The 20115-nt window shown below is 38.9% G+C and overlaps 1 protein-coding gene across 1 annotated transcript in view; it reads right to left on the bottom strand.

The window, feature by feature from the left end:
• usp33 (ubiquitin specific peptidase 33) overlaps positions 1-20115 on the bottom strand; it is a 38256-nt gene that overhangs the window by 14638 nt on the left and 3503 nt on the right. Inside the window, exons 2-9 of the mRNA XM_041804205.1 lie at positions 19052-19153; positions 15676-15729; positions 15071-15133; positions 10085-10234; positions 9619-9727; positions 5051-5120; positions 3138-3251; positions 1085-1163 (exon numbers count right to left, since the gene is read on the bottom strand). Of these exons, the coding sequence (XP_041660139.1) occupies positions 1085-1163; positions 3138-3251; positions 5051-5120; positions 9619-9727; positions 10085-10234; positions 15071-15133; positions 15676-15729; positions 19052-19135 (723 nt within the window). The 5' untranslated portion in view covers positions 19136-19153. The remainder of the gene's footprint in view (positions 1-1084; positions 1164-3137; positions 3252-5050; positions 5121-9618; positions 9728-10084; positions 10235-15070; positions 15134-15675; positions 15730-19051; positions 19154-20115) is intronic.

Below are 20115 nucleotides of genomic sequence, written 5' to 3'. Positions count from 1 at the left end.
GCACCACACTGCATAAACTGTATATTGTTAGGGTAAAGGGGGTATAGATTATAGGTTTATTATTACCATTTTACTTAAATTTTACCTCTTTAACAGGTTAGCATTATTTTTTTGTTTGAGAGAATGGAGCAGTTTGTTCATTTACATTATAAAGATCAGTCATGACCCAGTGTAATAGTGCAACACAGACGTACTTAAACTTTTTAAGGTTTTATTGCATGTTCTATAATGTCAGAAATATCTTTCTTGTTATCCTGAGTATCATTACTTTATATCAAGGCTGTCCAAAATGACAACTGTGGCCCATTGTGCATTTTTAATTAGACTTACTAGTTTTGACCAGGGATGCAAGATATTGCGTTTTGCTGATATTCTATATGCTACATTCTGAACTACATTCTGATGCATGTAGTTCAGACCTAAAACTTCACAAAGATAATGGCAGCAGACAGATGCACAAATGGCGCTCATTTGCTCCTCCATCTGCTCCGTCTCAAGGTCTGATTTCTAAATCATATTGTTTTACTTATTTTCTTCACAAACACTCCTATGTGTGGCAGCTTCCTGCACACATTATTCACTTACTAAGTACATTGTTAGGTCATCGTTTTTTTAAGAGATGTTAACATACAGCCCTGTCGGTCATATTTTTTTACTTAAAACTGTGGCAAATAAAAGAAACAGTTCATTGAATACACAAAGGTTTGATTTTGCCTGAAATTTTGGTAATCAAAAATACTCTGAACTTCAATTTTTTATTGCTGTTTCATCAATATAGGCATCCTTATTCTTTGATTGTTTACTTGTATCATATCCAAGTTTGAAATTTTAGTATTGTTACTAAATAATCATGCCCATCACTAACAAAAGCTGCAAAAGCCAGACTTAAAACGCCAAAAGTCAGCCTGTTTCAGTCTCAAAAGTTGATTAATTTTTCAACAAGTAAATCAACAAAAACTGCAAACACACCGTGAAATACTGTATGTCTCCGGCTGTAACGAGTGTCTGCATATTTTATTCATGTAATGGATGTGTCCTTGTGTCCTAAAGTTGCACATCCATTTCACCATCTGTAATAACCCACCTGCTGAGAATATCCTCTGAACATGGGGTTTATGGCTTTGATCCCCTGGAACAAGTTGGTCGGGACGACGTAGGAGGGTCTGCAATGAGTCAAAACACAGCCTGCTTATTAAGCGTTTGAGTACACAACAACACAACGAAGAATGGTGATGTTTCTCATGTTTATGCAAAATAAAGAGGTTGAATTTTGTTCAATTATATTTTGGTAACACGTAAATGCTATATTCATATCATAAATATAGATTTTTAAAAGTAACCCTAATTTTTGGAGCAAATACAAAGAACCCCTGTTAAAAGGCCACATTTCTGTGGTGTAAAAAACATTAGGAGAAACTGCATCAGAGCCCAGCCCTGAATCCTGCTGAAAATCCGTGGGGTGACTTTTAAGAGGGCTGTGCACAAAAATGTCCTCATAATCTGACAGATTTTAAGCACTTCTGAAATAAGGAGTGGACAAATTTTGCTGAGTTGAGATAGGCTACACAGATAGACTCTTACCCAAAGAGAGTGTCGAAATAAAATCAAAAGGTGCTTTAACAGAGAATTAGTCTAGGGTTGTGCATGTTTATGCAGCCAGGTTTGATTGAATTTTAATAACTCCTCCAGAAAGATTTTGGTTGTTTTTTAAATTGAATTGTATATATATTATAGGTTACATTAAAGGTAAAAAAAAAAAGTTTGCAAACTGATACTTATAAGAACTTACAACTGAGACACTGTTTGATGACACAACAGGATTTTATAAAAGGTAAAAATCCTTCTCACATACAGCTCTTTCTTCAAGAGTTACAATGCATAATATTAAGAGAGCAATCTCAAAAGTGTATAACATATTTTGTCTATGGATTCAAATAAACTTCACATATAAAGAACAAGTGGGAGACTGAAACTGGCACAACCATTTTCTGGAAACCTAGGGACAGGCATGTGAGGAAGCACAGTAGTTCTAGTATTTGGAGAAAGTTTAGGTGGGAAATTCTAATCAGATATTTTAGATACCACAAGTCACAGTTAAATGAAACCAAACAGGGTCGGATAAGTGCTGGAGAGCATGTGGACCGCATGTAAGCATTAATTCTCATATTCTGTGGGCATGCTCAAAACTAAGTGGATACTGAAGGGAAAAATTTGATGCTCTCAAATAAGTTTTCACCATGAGATAACCCAAAGACCCTGGAGTTGTTCTCCTTGGTGTAATCCTATCAGTGGCGTCCATAAAGTGTATCACAACTAGATGGCTAAACCTGGAACCCCCATCATATACTGTCTAGCACCAGAAGGTATTGGAGTTTTATGAAATGGAAAAAAAAAATTTACGCCGTATGGTCTCAGAGGCCAAAATTTATAAAGAGATTGTCATCTGTAATGCCTCTGCAATAATTTGGCAGTGTTTGCCTAATGTAATATAATCAAGAAATATTACACACTTATACTTGATTATTGTGTTTTTGGCTAGACTTTTCCCCCTCTTAAATACTTTTATATCAATTGTCTTTATTGGTTTGGTGTAATAAACTGTACTGTTCACTGAGCACAGAGTTTAGTAGACTTTATAGCCACTGTGTACAGTATGTCTGCTTGGAGTAATTTGTGAAATGTTCAATAGACTAAAAGCCTATTGTTACTTGAAAATGCTGAATAAAGACTAAAAATACCACAAACACAACAAAAATTAAATTTTTAGTAGAGCAGTGTTTCTCAGATGGTGTGGCAAGGCACACTGGTGTGCTGTAGGTTAATCTAGGTGTGCCATGGGAAATTGTACAACCATATGTTAATACAACTGTACAACTTAAGTACATTTTACATGTTTTAAATAGGCTATTTATTAAGATTAGTGTGCCTTGAGATTTTGGCTTGATCTCAGGTGTACCTTGGGCAAAAAAGGGTTGAAAACCACTGCTGTATCGCGTGTTGAAATCAAGATTACAGAAAAAAAGCAAAGTTGCAGTAAAATCTATTCTTAGTCATACTACAAACAATGAAAATACTGAGAGGAACCAACTGAATAAACTGTGAAGAAGCTTTTGTGTTATCTTTTGACCAACACCTACCTGTTCTTGTGCCACAGGTCTGACACTAGTTTCTGGTAGCTTTTACAGAGAGCAGGCTTCTTGTCCGTCCTCACCATGCCGCCACATTCAAGAAAGAACTGTGTCAAGGGTGGGCTGTAGTAGAGAGAGGGATAAAGATATCATAAGTGGGCACCAAAGAAACCTTTACTGGATATATGCCTGAAGAAAAAAATATGCACATAACTCTCATTTTTTCAAAGGGAAACAGGTAAATGTAAAATGACTTACATAATAACATAATCTTGTTATAATCAGTAAAGTCTAACTCAACTTCACCTGGACTTCCAGCCAGAAAGTAAAAATAAAACTTCAGTGTGTGAAGTAAGACTGATGGCCTGAGGCAATGTGGAAATGCAGCAGCTAAAAGTCAGAGAGGGGGTGATAACAAAAATTTCATGTGACTATGAGCAACTAATGTTGCTTCATACTCTTTCCTGCTGGAACCTGTTCCTATCCGCTTTAACTGCAGATATGTTCAATTACATGAAGCATTGATCTTGAGGTGAAAACTATGATTTCAGTGTCAGATCTTGTCATCTTAGATATCTTGATACATTACAACTGCAGAGCCTCTTTTTACATCATGCCTTGCCTCCTGTGACCACCCCCTCCTGTCAAACAGGGATACATTCCCCCAAAGGGACATGATTGAATAAGACTTTGAAAATTTTCCGGGGCAGGCTGTCCTGACATCTTTCAGGAGTACACATGTGAAAACAGCTGCAGAAGAGAAATTCTAGAAAGCTTTAAATTCAGAATTCCTACAAAAGCTGCCTCCTGTCAGTATTTTTGATTCATTTTGTTCCATTAGAGTCATATCTTACTCATGGAGAAATATTTCAAATTCCCAGAGGTACGAGCTCATGAGAGAAAGCGCCACATGCAGCTGAGAGTTGAAGGGCATCGGAAATAGCAGAAAAGAAAAAAAGCAGTTAAAGGGATTTTACTTGATGGATTCAGAGTGGACAGGAATTTGCAAGGCAGAGACAAACTGCAGAATGAATAAGGCATAGACTGTTCCCTTCCCTTGGCAAGAGAAAAGTCCTTGGAAGTGAATAATGACCCGACAGTAAAGTGAAAGAAGCAGTGCTCACACAAACAGACATCAAAGGAAAGTTGAGAAAAAAGGTCCTTCCTTCCTCAGCTACGTGACTCACTTCCTCCTATTTTTGGAGTGTGATTTAGATTGCAAATTTTGACCCACATCTTTTCCCTGATTTGACTTCTATCAAAACTAGGCATCATCAGTTTAATTTTAAAAATGTACAAGCCCCTGAGTACCTAGTAAGAGAAAAGAAAGAGGGCTTTGCTGTTCCATGAAAAATTAAATAACAAGTAAGAGGTAAAAAAAAATACGAAATATAATACAGCCTCAGGCTCTGCAGTGGAGCCTTCATTTAAGTGACCACACAAACAATCCAATCATAAAAAAAGAAACAGAGGGAAAGACAATTCAATAAACAATAAAAAATTCAGAAGATTGGCAGAGATGCAGTAAAAAGAGACGCATAATGAGACATTGTGGGAGAAGAAAAGGAGACGAGAAGGAGAAGAGATTGGGAAAGAGTTGGTGTTCGTTTGTAACCAAAGACCCTACAGGGAACTACAAAAGGCCATTTCTGCCATCTCAAATGGTGCACTGCAGCAATTTTCACTCAGCCGTCACTCTCCCAAATGAGCACAGTGATGGTTGTTTTTTCACATGCAACAAGAGTTGAGCATGCAGAGAACAAAACAGTTAGGAACTACTGGAAAAGGTGCATCAAAAGAAAGAGAAGTGATTACAAAGTAGTCCAAAGAGCAGGGAAAAAAGAAGGTAGGTGATGTGAGGAAGGCGATGTGGGGTAGGTGGGTGGATGTTAGGACAGAAAACAGGTAAACGGAGGTCTCACCAGTTGGACAGGGCCTGCAGGGCAGCGTTCATGTAGCAGGTGTTGCCGATGTTCTTCAGCCCCGTCAGGCCTGAGGAAGACACAGGACACCGGGGAAATTAAAACAAGTCACTCATCAAATGCTTGTAAATCCAGATTGCAGCCACAGAGCCTGTGCATGGCAAGAGAAACCTCCTTCAATTTCAAGATTAAAATTTCATGGCAGGAGAAAAGAAGGGGCGACCTGCCTGGTGTTTCATCACCTGCCATACTAAATAGTCTAAAAAGTTATTCATTGCCTTAAGCTGGTGTGATTCATTCATGTCATACAAATGTCTACAAGGACATGTTTTTAACACACAAAATCAAAATAACAGCTGAAAAAACCTCTGGATTTAGTCACTTTTATATTAATTACCTTCTTCTCTTTGCAATGCTATCAGAATCAGAAAGGTTTGAATTAATCCCCAGGGGTAAATTTGGTGGTTAAAGTTGTTCTTATACAGACCATAGTAGTAAAAATATGGACATATGGACTAAAGCAGAAATGGAAATAAGAAATAAGTACCAAAGTGCAGAATATCTAGAAAAAACTATAAGATATGGACAAAAGCACAAGAAATTGAAGATATAAACAATTATATCTACACACGTGGACAACATTTTTGGTACCCTTCCACTGAAGAAAGAAAAACCTACAATAGTCACTGAAATAACTTTAAACTGACAAAAATAATAATAAATAAACATTTACTGAAAATTAACTAATGAAAATCAGACATTGCTTTTGAAATGATTTAAACATGTCTTTTTCATAGACGATTAAAAATGTGAGTCACATTAAATCTAAAATATGTGAAGCAGCAGGTCAGTGTTTTCTGATTTATAACTGCAGGGAGTAGGCAAAAGTAGCTTAGTTGTCTCAGTGATCTGTGTCACAGTCACTGCTGCAACTCTATTGCCCTTACTAATGAAGAGAGGCAGGTCAGTGATTTTTTAAACCCATCTCCTTCACCTCATGCAGTACCCCCATCACCTCTCTCACTGTTTAAAAAATGTCTCATTTCATGTGAGCAGCAGTGTAATCTGTGGAGGACGTTAGTCAAACAAAGCTTGTTTACTCCACCTCTTGATCATATGATCTCTTTTGGTACAAAAATAACCACAGCAGTGAGTGGTGCCAATGCCTGAGCTGCACCGCATGAGGTTCATCATAACATATGTCATCTGTTGGAGCATCCCAGCACTGAGTGAACACATTGTTTGCATTGGAGAGCCTGAAGCTGACTCACTCAACTGAGCTACAAAGGAACTTCCCTGGTCCTGCTAAGTGATGGAGTCGCTTCATGTTGTAGGTGTCTTTGTGCTATTATAGATTTAAGGGCTAGGGTTTTTGTGTTGGTTTCTTTTGAATGATCTGTAGTTTTTATGGTTTGTTTGAAAACTATGTTTTTAGACTTGCAGTTTCTCTTACAAACCAGTTGGTGCCCCCCATATATAGCACTGTGAAACGCTATAACTGTTTAAGTCTTTTAAAATGCTGGTCTTTACTCACTCATTTACTGCTTTCAGTAATTCAAATCATACTTTTAACTACATAAACTGCTGGAAACTGTTTCAGAATTCATTCTACTTTGCAATACTACTGTGACTTTTCAACTTTATTACACTTGGATTAGGAGAAGTGGTGGAAATAGCAGGAAAGGATAAGAGAAGGGAGGGAAGGAGACAACAATATTATCACGATAGAGCAATTTGGCAGTAATTGATTTACTGTTTAACATTAAATAATGATACATCATAATATCTGATTAACTGAAGAATATATAATGCCAATAAAGCCAAATTCAGAAGATTTGGATGCAATGAGTCAATTTTAGAATGTGGCTAGCAACTTTTGCAGCTGTCTGACTTAAACCATTGCAGTTAAAATCTGGCTGCCTGATGGCGCTGCCTGCAATTCAGTTTGCACAATTACAAACGGCTGGTTTTTGAACATTGCAAGCAGATAACAAACATTCATTTAAAGCCTAATATTTTTTAAGACTAAATCATGCTGTGAATTTTAGAAGTGATAACAACTTTTTTACTCTCATATAGAAACTTCAGCCTGATAAACACTCCCGCTCCCTCCATCAGCTGTGCACATAAGCAGACATGTGGTACTGTACTTGCTAATGTATGAGAAATTCAAGGCTTTAGTTGCTAATTTTTGTCAATAAAAAGTATTACTCTCAGCAGATATCTTAGAGGAGACTATTCTAGCAAAGCATTGTTGTGTTTATATGCTGTAAAATTCAACTGCTACACTACAATGGTGATCAGAAAGGAGTTGGTGACAAGCAGGAATCATACAGTGGATTTTATTGATTCACAAAATGATTATTTTGAATTGAGGGACTATGAATGTTGCTATAAAAACAATTTAACAACTCCATCAGTTGCAGTTGTTCAAACTTTTAGGCTTTTATGTTTCAGAGCATTTTATATATATTTATATATTCATTCACTGAGGTTTAAAAATAATAAAAATAAAAAGACATGTTATTTATAAAGTGCTTTTAGGTACTCAAAGACACTGTACAGTAGTTAAAAGACCCAAAATAAGAAGGAGAAGAGTTTGGAAAAGAGTTGGCTCCTCTGGATGTGATGAAGGCGTGGCTTAGGGTTTCAGCTGCAGGGAAGGAGAATAGAGGATGGGTGTGGGCTGAGATTTTAAAGTGGAAGAAGGTGGCTTTTGTGAGTTGAGTGATGTGCTGAAAAAATGAGAGGTGATTGTCAAAAATAATACCGAGACTGTGGATGACCAATGATCAGGATTTCTGATTTATTGTAATTAAGGGAGAGGAAATTGTTGTTCATCCATGTTTTAATAGTAATAAGGCAGTTGGTTAACATGGAGACTGTTTCTGTGGTGATGGAGGTGGTGGAAGTGTAGAGTTGTACATCATAGGTATAACAGTGAAAATGGAGACAGAGGATGTCACCGAGGGGAGCAGATAAATTATGAACAGGAGAGGACCAAGCACAGAACCATAGGGGACACCTTTAGAGCTTTTCCATTACATTAAGCAGCTTAGCTCTACTTGGTGTGATTTGGCACGGCAGCCCAGCGTAGCAGGGGATTTGTTTTTCCACCACAACAGAGCTGCCTGTTTGAGGGTGTGACTAGAGTTGATGACGCAGTGTTTTGAGTCGATGATGTTAAATGGCTGCACTTCAGTAAGCATTTTTTTGTTCAAGAATTGGCCATTATTTCTACTTCAAAGTTTCTTCCTCTTCTATTGGTAATCCAGCAAGAGTTTCAAAGTTTGGTGCAGTGGTTGCCACTGAAACTCATCTGCAAGGCATCCCCAAATGATGACAGACTGCTGTGATATCACAGCGGCATGCTTGGAGGAAGGGTGGGCACACTTAGGCCCTGCTACAGAGCAGGACCATTCAGGGCAGGGTTTGATGATGCGCCGTGTGACTAAACTGGTGATGGAAAAGTAAATCAGCACTGCTTAGTTTGGATCAGTGTTGCCAAAAGTCATAATGGAAAAGCCCAACTTGTGTTAGAGGGGCTATGGAGGAGGAGCAGTTATTAATATGAATAAACTGTTGTCTGTCCGTGAGATAAAATTAGATCCATAAGATAGGGGTACCAGTGATAGAGAGGGAGTGTTTCAGATGAGAGAGCAGGATGGTGTGGCTGATGGTGTCAAAGAGCAGCAGTGAGGTCGAGGAGGATGAGGGTGTTCAGATGGCTGAAATCTGAGGAGAGAAGCAGGTCTTTGGCAACTATAAGGAGGGCTGATTCTGTGCTGTGTTGAGAACAGAAGCCGGACTGGAATGGTTCATACAGATTGTTATGGGTGAGGTGAGATCTGATTTGTGAGGTGATGACACACTCCAGGACTTTAGATAGAAAGGGGAGGCTGGAGATGGGCCGGTAGTTATACAGGTTTTTTTGAGGATGGGGGTAACAACTGCTGGTTTGAAGAATTGGAGACCTGTTTCTGCTTGAGCAACTGTTTAGTGTCTTTCATCTCTTGACTTCTGTCAGCTTCTTAAGTCAGTTCACCACCATTAACATTACTCTCATTGTTTTCATTGACGTCATTGTGAGGAGGCATAAAGTGGAGGCATGATGAGTCCAATAGCCAGGGATATCTGTTAGGGATGTATTTTTCCTAATTAAAGTATTGATATTTGGCTCCAGGGGTTTGATAGATGTATCACACAAGTCAGGACAAAGATATACTGGCATATCAATAATTTGTCCCTGCCCCAATTAAGAGCATATTAAATTTAATTACACTTGAGTCACCATGCGGACTTCTAAAGTCTTGATTTTAATAATGAAAAATACAATCTTGGCTGGAAACGTGCATCCATTTCAGCTGCACTGCAACTGCAGATGTGAAAATTGTGCCGGCAGCATTTTGGTTACATTAACACACTTACTTCCTAAAGTATTCATTGATCTTGTGGCTTATTTAATTCTCTAGGACTTTAATGTAAGTGTCAAATGAAATGAATCAAAGTGCTAATAATGAAACATCACTATGACAAACTAGTGTAACTGTTTATTGAGGTGAACCGACCTCTTGCTCGCAGCTCATCTTCTTCCTCTGTCTCCATGTCGAGGTCTTCGCAGCCTCCATTAGGGGGCACTCTCAGCGAGGTCGGGCTCCCAGGGGCCCTGCTGTTATCCTGGAGGAAGAGCACAGCACGCAGACCTCATCATAAAACTCTTATCTGGTAAATGAGTAACTACATTCCATCTGACAGTTCAGCTGTCACTTGAGGGGAACTGCTCAAATTGTTATCATCCAGCTCTGCCAGGAGAGCACACAGTTACATAACTGGGCAAATATGTAGTACATGCAATTTACATCTGTCTATAATAACACTGACTAATATTGCATTTAATCCAAACTACAGAGGTTGTCTGCATTTCTTCCTCTCTTATTAGGCTTGCTTTATGACTGTATGATATAAAACCATCACTGTGAGCTGTAAAGACAATAAAACATGATGATGGAGGTGTGATGGGAAACTGTTTCCTACCTGGCCAGTACTCTGTGGGGAGGGGAGGGGTTTAGTGTTGGCATGGGGAGAGCTGGGGCCTAGTTTACGCTCCAGGAAAACCTCCTTCCCGCAGGCGTAGCACCACACTCGAAGCGTAGTCAGGTTCACTGTGAGGTTGTGCCTTGTCTCCTACACATGGAGGAAACATGTTTAGTGAATGTCAGACTGCATAAACAAAGTGAAAAAATAAGGCACTGTTAATATTTACCAAAGAAAAGATGATAAAGTGCATGTGTATTTTCTTATCAACACAATGCTCTTAATCGTCACTACAATCAGCACTTCTTTCGACAGCGAACAAGTTGCTTCTATTGTTATGCAACAAATACCGGTGGGCCAAACACTGAGGTATGCAAGCTTTATCTCGACAATTTATTACTCTGGTTAAGTGTGCATATAATTGAAGACTGATGTTGTGCATTGTTACCATGACCAACGTCTTTTTTAAGCTTCTGTATCAAATCTACACCACAGTCACCTTCACTGTTTTGAGCACCATATACTTATACAGTGGTGGCTGGAATCAGAGTTGATAAATGTTGAGTCAGAGTTGATTAAACTGCAGTTGTTGCAAAGAAGAAAAGAGAGAAGACACTGTATGAGATACAAAGAATGGCCACTGAATCAGCTGAAGCAGCAGATGGGGGGGGTTTGTGATCATTCAGTCACTGAGAGAGACGTGATGAACAACAAATTGCTAGTCTGATATTTTCAAATGCTGGCAAGTACATTCAGCTAGTCGTATCATGATGTGTAATAATTTATCTCACACTAGAGTACACACAATCTGCCTGTAGATATTTTACTCAGAGACTTGCAGTCACTCAGTGCTACCCAGTGGATCAATCACAGGGCTTGTGCTCACATTTAAACATTTATGCAGAGGATCATGTTGGTTATGTGCATAGATCTCTGGATTCAGGGCTCTCAGGACTACACTGACCTGCAGCATAAATTACAGCGAAGATTCAGAACGGAAAAATTGGGATTAAGGTTTCAGCAATCTGCATGTTAAAGGTACAAAATAGGCCTTAAAATAACATTGCATTTGGCGTGCCGGTAGTCGAGTGGTTAAGGCGCATGGCATATACGCAGGCGACCCGGGTTCGAATCCGGCCCGTGGCACTATTTCCTGCATGTCTCTCCCCGCTCTCTCCCCTGTTTCCGACTCTATCCACTGTCCTATCAAATAAAGGCAAAAAGGCCAAAAATAAATCTAAAAAAAAATAAATAACATTGCATTTTACTTTTATCTAGGGCTGAAAAATTTGGGAAAATAACCTAATTGCGATTTTTTTCCTCAAAATATTGCGATTGTGATTTGATATGCGACTATTTCTTAAGTTCTTTATCGTACGTGTTTTCTATTATACAAAAGCAACAAATAACTCTACATTATAACTAACACAGTATTAGATTTAACAAGGGCTTATCAGTTTTCAAAAAATATCCAATTGTGATGATTTGGACTCGTATTGCAATTGGATATGCACTGTTGTATTAAAGAGAGTGATTTTTTTCCAAGTCATTCTCATATTTAATAAGAAAAAAGTACAAAAATAAAGAAAGTAGGATTTTTGTAGACAATTTTAAAGAACTGCCACTTGATTGATTGCATTACATGTAATGCATAATGTCTCTGCTGCAAAAAAAAAACTTTTAAACTGTTTTTTGACACAAATTTCAGGTTGAAGCAATATTGCACCTACTGCAATTTGAAAATTGCAGCAGGCCATACTACTTTAATTTAATTTTCGATCAATTGCCCCGCCCTACTTTTATCGCACACAAACTTTTTGAGAAAGTTAGTGCCGTTTCACCCCAACAGGGTCTAACTAAAGTTATAGTTACATTTTTTAGCCCCCAAATAGACCATTCTCGGGGGTCAAAATGTGGTCACTTTTCCATAGCTCAGAGGACTAATTTACCTAATCTATTCAGATCTTTAGATGACAACAATCAGAAGACCCTTAACCTGAAAGAGTAATTTCTAGAATTAAAGGCTGAAGGTTCAAGGTGGTCTTTATCATCCCTCTTATGGGAAATTTGATTTCCAGTCAGCATTAAGCATACTACATCCATCAGGTCAAAAACAAATATAAAATGAATGACAAATAAAAAAGTGTAATAGACAATGAAAACATTAAGTGATAAAATAGCAAAATCAGAAGTAATTTAGAAGCCAGGACAGCTGGGACAAATGAGTTTTTATGCCTTTGTCTGCTATGCTGGCAGACTATGTCCTGTAACTTTAAGCCTTTGCACAAAGGGTAACTTTGATCAGCCAGGACTAACTGTGCCTTCTTTGAAGTCCTTACTTTTTGAATGCAGGGTCAAGCCTGCAATTTTCTTGCACTTTAAAAGTTCTGAGTATCTTTTTTTGGAAGCCCAGTAGCAATCAGACTACAAGTAGGAATACTTTAACCTGATTCTTAAGTATCACATTCTTAAACTAAGCCAAACTTGCCATCTAGAACAATTCTAACAAATTTTTGAGGCTGCAATTTGCAGATATTTCATAAAATTGCTGGCTAATTCCTGTCAATTGATAACTTGGTTGCTGAAATCTCATGAAGAACTAAAAAAAATGTCTTTCAGTCTCATTTTTTTTAATTTCAATTTGCTTGTTTTCCCTAAACTAACTAAAAACAGAAAGATGTGCAGTTAATCATCACACAAGTCATGAGAAAAGCTCATCTCACAAATGAGAGCCAGGGTCTGCTGCAGTTTTGAAATTTGTGCTTGAAAATTATCTTCATGATACTTAATAGACAATAGTGGTTATTAACAGGATGATATCCATGCAAACAAAACCACCTCCTAATCCGTCCAAATAATAAAGAATAACACAGAACGCATCCCTGAGTATTCTCACGATCTTATGGTTTTCAGTGCTTCAGGCTACAGGTTTAGGCAGCGGCAAAATGAGCGAGATGTTGCGTTATAAGGGCCGTTTTTTCTGCTGCTGTGGAAACATGGCCGAGTTCTGCTGACCCACTGCTGCTCTGACAAACATGGGCAGCCTGGCAGGTCGACAGGAGACGGGAACGTGATCAGCAGCAGACCAGCAGAAGCTGCATTATTCATCAGGGCTGCATTAGCCTTCACACAGCAGGGCAGAGCAGAGCTGGCACAGGGGCAACGCCAGACTGAGCACGGCCATGAACAACTCCATAGCTTTAATAATTCATGAAGGAAAGTAAACCAGGTAGGGCATTAATAACAAGCTGGATTTATGGGGCTGGCAGTGTGTTTTCTCAAGCCTAAATAATGCATTGATTTACAATTAACTATCTTGTTTTTTCACACAGATTATGTATTACTTTGTTTTACTTTTTGCACCTTTGTTCGGTAAAAAAAATCTGCAAAATAAGTCAGCAGTGCTCCCTCTTCAAACAGAATAATACTTTTAGATGATGCGCAATGAGTCTGAGCATGTCAGCAATTCATGTCATGTTCGCATGCACTCCAAAGTAAACACATCAGAACATTTGCGGTTATTGCGGCACCAGTTAAGTATTAGATCTTCTGATTAAGAAACAGGTCAGATCTGAGTCTTTTCTAAGATAAAAAGCTGTCTAATCTCTCCTGTAGCCTTTAGCAGTTAATGCACCACTTATGTGAATTTACAAGGAACACACAAGGCCAGCAGCCATATTCATGCATGTATGAATGCATGGAAAGCTTCTCAATATCTCATTCAGATATGTTGTGTTTTCATATGAATGTTGGCAGCTCAAAGGCCAGTAAAAGGCTGGGCCAACTTCTACACTCTGTTTCTTCAATATGAACGATCCATTTTCAGAGTTTCAAATGTAATGGAAGTCATTTTTTTTCGCATAACGATGTTTGAAATATAATCTTCATGCAAATACTAATTATGCGCCCCAGTTTGCTGCTGTAAGTACAAACAGAAGTGAAGTTAAACTTTTGAAATGAGCTGATGTAGCTGTAACTTCCATCTTTGAAACAGTCACTCATGTTTACTCTCAGCATGAAGAGTCTCGTCTACTGCATCTGATGTGATCCAACAGCACTCTTTCCTCGTTGAATAGTCAAGAGATTAAAATGTTTGTCTCCCCGCGGGGCCCTCAAGCACTAATTAAGCATGGCCTTCATTCTTAGAAGATTTAAAGATGGCGTCACAAAAGGCAAACACAAAAGGCGGCTGGCAAGCTGCACAGACAGATGTCCTGGATAAGCGGACAAATATAAAAATCCACTAGCGATGGGATTTAAAATCAGCCGCTCATATCATTTTTTCTTTCCACGCACACTCTGTATCAAATATCCGCCTCTAGTCTCTGTGGAGATCCTTACTTTTAAAGAGGTTTGCACTTGAACAAGTCGTTTCTGGACAGTGGTTTGTGCAGCCATGCAGATACTAATCGGCAAAGCAAATCACATGTTTGCTTTCTTATTCCTCCCTCTCTTCTTCTAACCCTGGTTGGCCCTGCTGTGCTGCTGGAGGTAAAAGTCTTAGTCAACACTGCACAGCAGAGGCTGAGCCAGGACAGGCAGAGAGATACTGTAACCATAGAACTGACAGTATTATTGAATCTCCCCCACTTCCCAGAGGGATGCCAATTAATAATGGATGATCCACTGCTGAAATTGCACTGAATGTGGAGGTGTAGGCGGACAGAGTTGGCTTGATGGATTTTAACAATTCGTGCACTTGAAAAGCTGTAAAAACTCACGTGCAGGCTGTTAGAGAGAACAATGTTAAAAATAAAGCAGTGTGCAGGCAGTTTTTTCAAAGTCATGCCTCCTCCTGGGAAGCCAATGTGGTATTCCTGTCCTGTCCTGCCATATGTGCCTCCACTTCTTCTTACTGACACCTCCATTCCTATTTTAGTTACATCTTTTTTTTATTTGACGCTACATTTTTATCACATTTATTGTGATTAGAATCACTTAACAGATCTGCACTGAAAGTCATCAATGAGGTCTGAATTCTCTTACCTGTGAGTGCACAGTGCTGTGGTCAGTGTGGGATTCTCCACAGCCGACATATGAGCAGCCATTCTGGACAGAAAAATATAAAGCAATGCAGCAGTTTGATGAGAAAAAGGAAAAAAAAATATTTCAAATTGAGAAATATTGTGTAAGACAGTTGTTCTCAACTGGAGGATTCAGACTCAATAGTGGGTCACAGGCTGTTTTTTAGGGGTCGCAAATTTGTGCCTCAAACAAGTAAATTATGGTCTTTTTTCTCAAGATTTAAATTCATCTATATACTCTACTCTTCCAAACAAAGTTGCTTTTCCCAAAATTTCCATGCTATCTCATGATAATGGAGTAAATAAATAGCATGTCCTCATACAATAATGTGCTTTTAAACATTTGTTTAGTCCTCATTCCTTCTTCAGTCCTATTTTATTCCATCTAAGGTCCAAACTGAAACAATTTTCATTAATACATATGAGCTGTAGAAATCTTTAGAAATCTGGGTCGTGATTTCTCATGAGGAGGTGGTGGTGGGTCCAGATGTTCGACCAGCTGAGAACCACTGGTGTAAGAAGCTTGTACTTAAACTCTAAAAAGCCATCGCAGGAGAACTGTCCTACCTCCAGACATGCCCACAAATTTGGTCCTCCAACTTTACAGTCTTGACACTGGCCCTAAAAAAAAAGAAGGCAATCAGGTTAGAGTCACAAGTTCAAGAAAAAGGAAAGAAAAAACAAGAAAGCTACAAGAAGACATAAATTCATTTAAAAATCAGTAGCTTTTCTGCAGGATTAGAAGATGAACACATTTCAGCCTTTAAGACCTTCTTCTTTACCCCCAATCCAATGCAATTCAAAGCTATCAAGGAAACATTACTTATACAACTCATACAACCACACGCTGAAAAGCTCCTTTAGATGGGTAAACCTCTGGAACCTGTAGTTCTGCAGGTCTGATGGTGTTCATTCAGTACATTTTTATGCAGTTACAAAAAGTTTAATTATTGCGTTAGTCCGACTAAAACAGGATGTTAAAAATACATTTAAAACATGTCAGTCAAACTGAAATTGTACTAAATCAAACTTTTCAGAGTCAGACCAACATAGCTAGATGATGCAAAGGAGGTTATTTTACGCTTGCATGTGTACGCCTCAGCTGGACCAGACTGAACTCTGGCATGCTCCACCGTTTCCACGCTGGGCTTTGACCCAGCATGAATGCTAACCATAGCAGAATTCATGTTGTTGTCTGCATTCAGTTTTCAACGCAAGATAAAGAGGCAGCATGTAGTGCATTTGTGCCAAGAGCAAAGTGTAGATAAGTGGTTCCCGCATGGTGTGCCAAGGTGCATCTAGGTGTGCCATGGGAATTTATATGTTATTAGTGTAGCCATGCAACAACTAAAAATACTGTGACATATGTTAAACAGGCTATTTTGCGTGGATAAAAAATATGGTTTGCCTTGAGATTTTGGCTCAGTCTCTGGTGTGCCAATAACGTACAGTATTTTAGAAATGTATGGAGATGCAAGATTTGTCCATGCTGTCTTTTTTTTCAAACAGGCAAATAAACCCTTGCTAACTTGTTAGCAACCTTTTGGTAACTTGTTAGTAAGGTCGACAAGAAAGACAGAACAAATGCATTAAGACACGCACATCAGTAACAAAAATAGCACATTAAAAATGAAGAAAAGGGAAAAAAGTATGCACACTAGAAGGCTCCAATTTCAAGCATGTCTTAGCAACAGGTGCCATTTCAAGCTAACATGCTCTTCATGAGACTTGTGGTCTTGCAAGTCTAAAGAAGAGTACCTTGACTTGAAACGTCACATGTTGCTAAGACATGCTTGAAATGGAAGCTTCCTGGTGTGCTTACCTTTCAATTTTTTTAAACAAGGAAGATGGTCCATTGTAACTATTAGTAAGTATTTGCCTCCTTTCTGATTCCTGAGTTTTTTGCATATTAATCACACTTAAATGTTTTGGATCCTCAAATTAATTTCACAAAGACAACCAAAGTAAACACAAAATGCAGTGTTTGAATGATTATTTAATTTCTTAAGAGGGGGGGATCCAAACCTATCTGGCCCTATGTGAAAAAGTAATTGCCTCCTGAACCTAATAACTGGTTGTGCCACCCTTGGCAGCAATAACTGAATTCAAGCATTTTCAATAACTGATGATGAGTGTTTCTCATCACTGTGGAGAAATTTTGGCCCATTCTTCTTCGCAGAATTGTTTTAACTCAGCCATATTAGAGGGTTTTCCAGTATAAACTGCCCGTTTAAGGTCACACTACAGCATATCAATTGGATTTAAATCTGGACTTTGACCTGGCCACTCCAAAACCTTAATTTTGTTTTTTTTTGAGCTATTCGGAGGTGGACTTGCTGCAATGTTTCAGGTCTTTGTCCTGCTGCATAAACCAAGAGCACTTGAGCTTGAGGGCACGACCTGATGGTCGGACGTTGGCCTTCAGGATTTTCTGGTAGACAGCAGAATTCATTGTTCCATCAATCACAGCAAGTGGTCCAGGTCCTGAAGCAGCAAAGCTGCCCCAGACTATCACACAGCCGCCACCATGTTTGACCGTTGGCATGATGTTCTTTTAATCAAATGGTGTGTTATTTTTACTCCAGATGTAACGGGCCGCACACTTTCCGAAAAGTTCAAATTTTGTCCCATCAGTCCACAGAATATTTCTCCAAAAGTCTTGGGGATCATCAAGATGTTTTTTTGGCAAATATGAGACGAGCCTTTATGTTCTTTTTTGTCAGCAGTGGTTTTGGCCTTGGAACTCTCCCATGATGCCACTTTTGCCCAGTGTCTTTCTTATGGTTGAGTCATGAACTCTGACCTTAACTGAGGCCAGTGAGGCCTGCAGTTCTTTGGATGTCCTGGATGAGTCATCGTTGCTCTCTTGGAGTAATTCTGGTTGGCCCCCCACTCCTAGGGAGGTTCACCACTGTTCCCATTTTTTTCCATTTGTGGATAATGGCTCTGACTGTGGTTTGCTGGAGTCCCAAAGCCTTGGAAATGGCTTTGTAACCTTTCCACACTGATAGATTACAGATTTCAGTTTCTCATTTGCTCTTTAATTTCTTTGGATTGTAGCGTGATGTATTTCTTTCTGAGATCTTGTAGCCTACTTCACTTTGTCTGGCAGCTTCTATTTAAGTGCTTTCTTGTTTCAACAAATCTGGTGGTAATCAGGCCTGGGTGAGGCCAGTGAAATTGAATTCAGCTTTCCAAAAACTGTGGTTAATCACAGTATACTCATTATTTAACAAAGGGGGGGAGGATTACTTTTTCACATGGGGCCATAGGTTTGGATGTTTCTCCCCTTAAAAAAATCAAATAATCATTCAGACACTGCATTTTGTATTTACTTGGGTTGTCTTTGTGAAATATAAAAATTGGTTTGATGATCCGAAACATTTAAGTGTGATAAATACGCAAAAACAGGAATCAGAAAGGGGGCAAATACTTTTTCACTGCACTGTAGCTGAAAAGACACAGACTTCCATATGGCATAGCAGAGGCAGATATTTTCCCCTCGATAAATCAATTTAACTACTGCATGTATGAAGCATGTATCCTGTGAAAAGGACCAAAGTCAGTTATCTAACCTAAACAAGCTATAATGAAGCTTGATTTAAACTGTGCATGTAAACATACTGACTGATTCCTGCTTAAACATATCACTGACATAATAATGTAACTTTTTGGTTCATGTTTGCATAATGTCCTTGTACAGTCTGCAATCTGATACTGACACATTTCAGAGTTAACAGACTGCAAACAGACAAAAAGATTAATTATGAGAATTTTTTTAAATGAACTGAAACTAACTGGAACATTTCTTCAGGCCTTTTTTAGGAATTCAGAACCTTGTAATACTCTCAAAACTTTGCAGCGATTATGTCATGAAAAAAATGTAAAGAGAGTTGTTAGTAATGAGCAGGGCAAGGGATTGAGTCATGATAGAGTCACTCACATGGGATTTCTGGATGAGTTCTTCTTTGGTGATCTCCCCCACACAGTCCAGGTGGGGGCAGTCACAGCTGGACGCTGGTGGCATCACTCAGCTGCCACTGGTCTGAGAGAGAGAGAGAGAGAGAGAGAGAGAGAGAGAGAGAGAGAGAGAGAGAGAGAGAGAGAGAGGTGGAGGAGGACACATAACATTTATTACACATTCAGCATCGACTTCCTGATTTCCCTGCAAGAAATCAATGCAAGACTTGTTCTTTTAAAAGTTATTTTAATCGAGGCCACATGAGATACTTGCTAATAGGAGATAAAGGCAAAAAGCAGTACAGAGGACACAGAAATCAGCCAGTCTACTGTAACCTGATTGACCAGCACACGACGGAAGTTTTCCCATTCCTGTCTGCCTGATGAATTCCCCTTATTGTCATCCACACATCAGACATACCAGCAGCAAACCATGCCACAGCTGTCAGCAACTCAGCAGCCTCTGTTTCGATGACGCAGAAAACTGCAGACTCACAGGTTATATGATGTATGAATGAGCTAGAAAAAACACTTCTGCAAATAAAGTCCAGATTACTTAAATCTGCTAGCCACCAAAGCAAAACCACTGAATCTAAAATCTATATAAGCCTTGTGTTTTTATCCTAGTTCCCCTGACAGGATGGTCTACTCTGAGAAAAGCTCAGGAAACATGCACAAGTGCAGGTCATCATGTTCAGAATCGCCGACACTGACAGCCGCATTTACATGGGTGAAAGCTCTGCAGCAGGGGCGAACCTGTAGCTGCACAAGCAACAGAGAGAGGAGACCATGTAACAAGGCAAGGAGAGAAACAAGGAAGTGACACTGTGTTTATTTATGTGCATGAGGGTCTTGATTGTGCTTGTGAAATACAGAAGTGGTGATATGCATGAAACCAAAAGATTAACTCTTATTAGTTAGGGTTAAAGACAGTTCTTCATTATATATTTATATAAAAACAAGCACAGCAAAAATGCCTTGAATTACACCGAAAGCTGGAAGCTTTCTGGTGTGGTTACTAAGAATCAATATGTGCAAGCTTTTTCC

Source organism: Cheilinus undulatus, linkage group 13, assembly GCF_018320785.1.
Source record: "Cheilinus undulatus linkage group 13, ASM1832078v1, whole genome shotgun sequence".
NCBI classification, from domain to species: domain Eukaryota; kingdom Metazoa; phylum Chordata; class Actinopteri; order Labriformes; family Labridae; genus Cheilinus; species Cheilinus undulatus.
The sequence above is the reverse complement of the archived record's forward strand: the minus strand, read 5'-3'. Positions and strand labels throughout refer to the sequence as shown.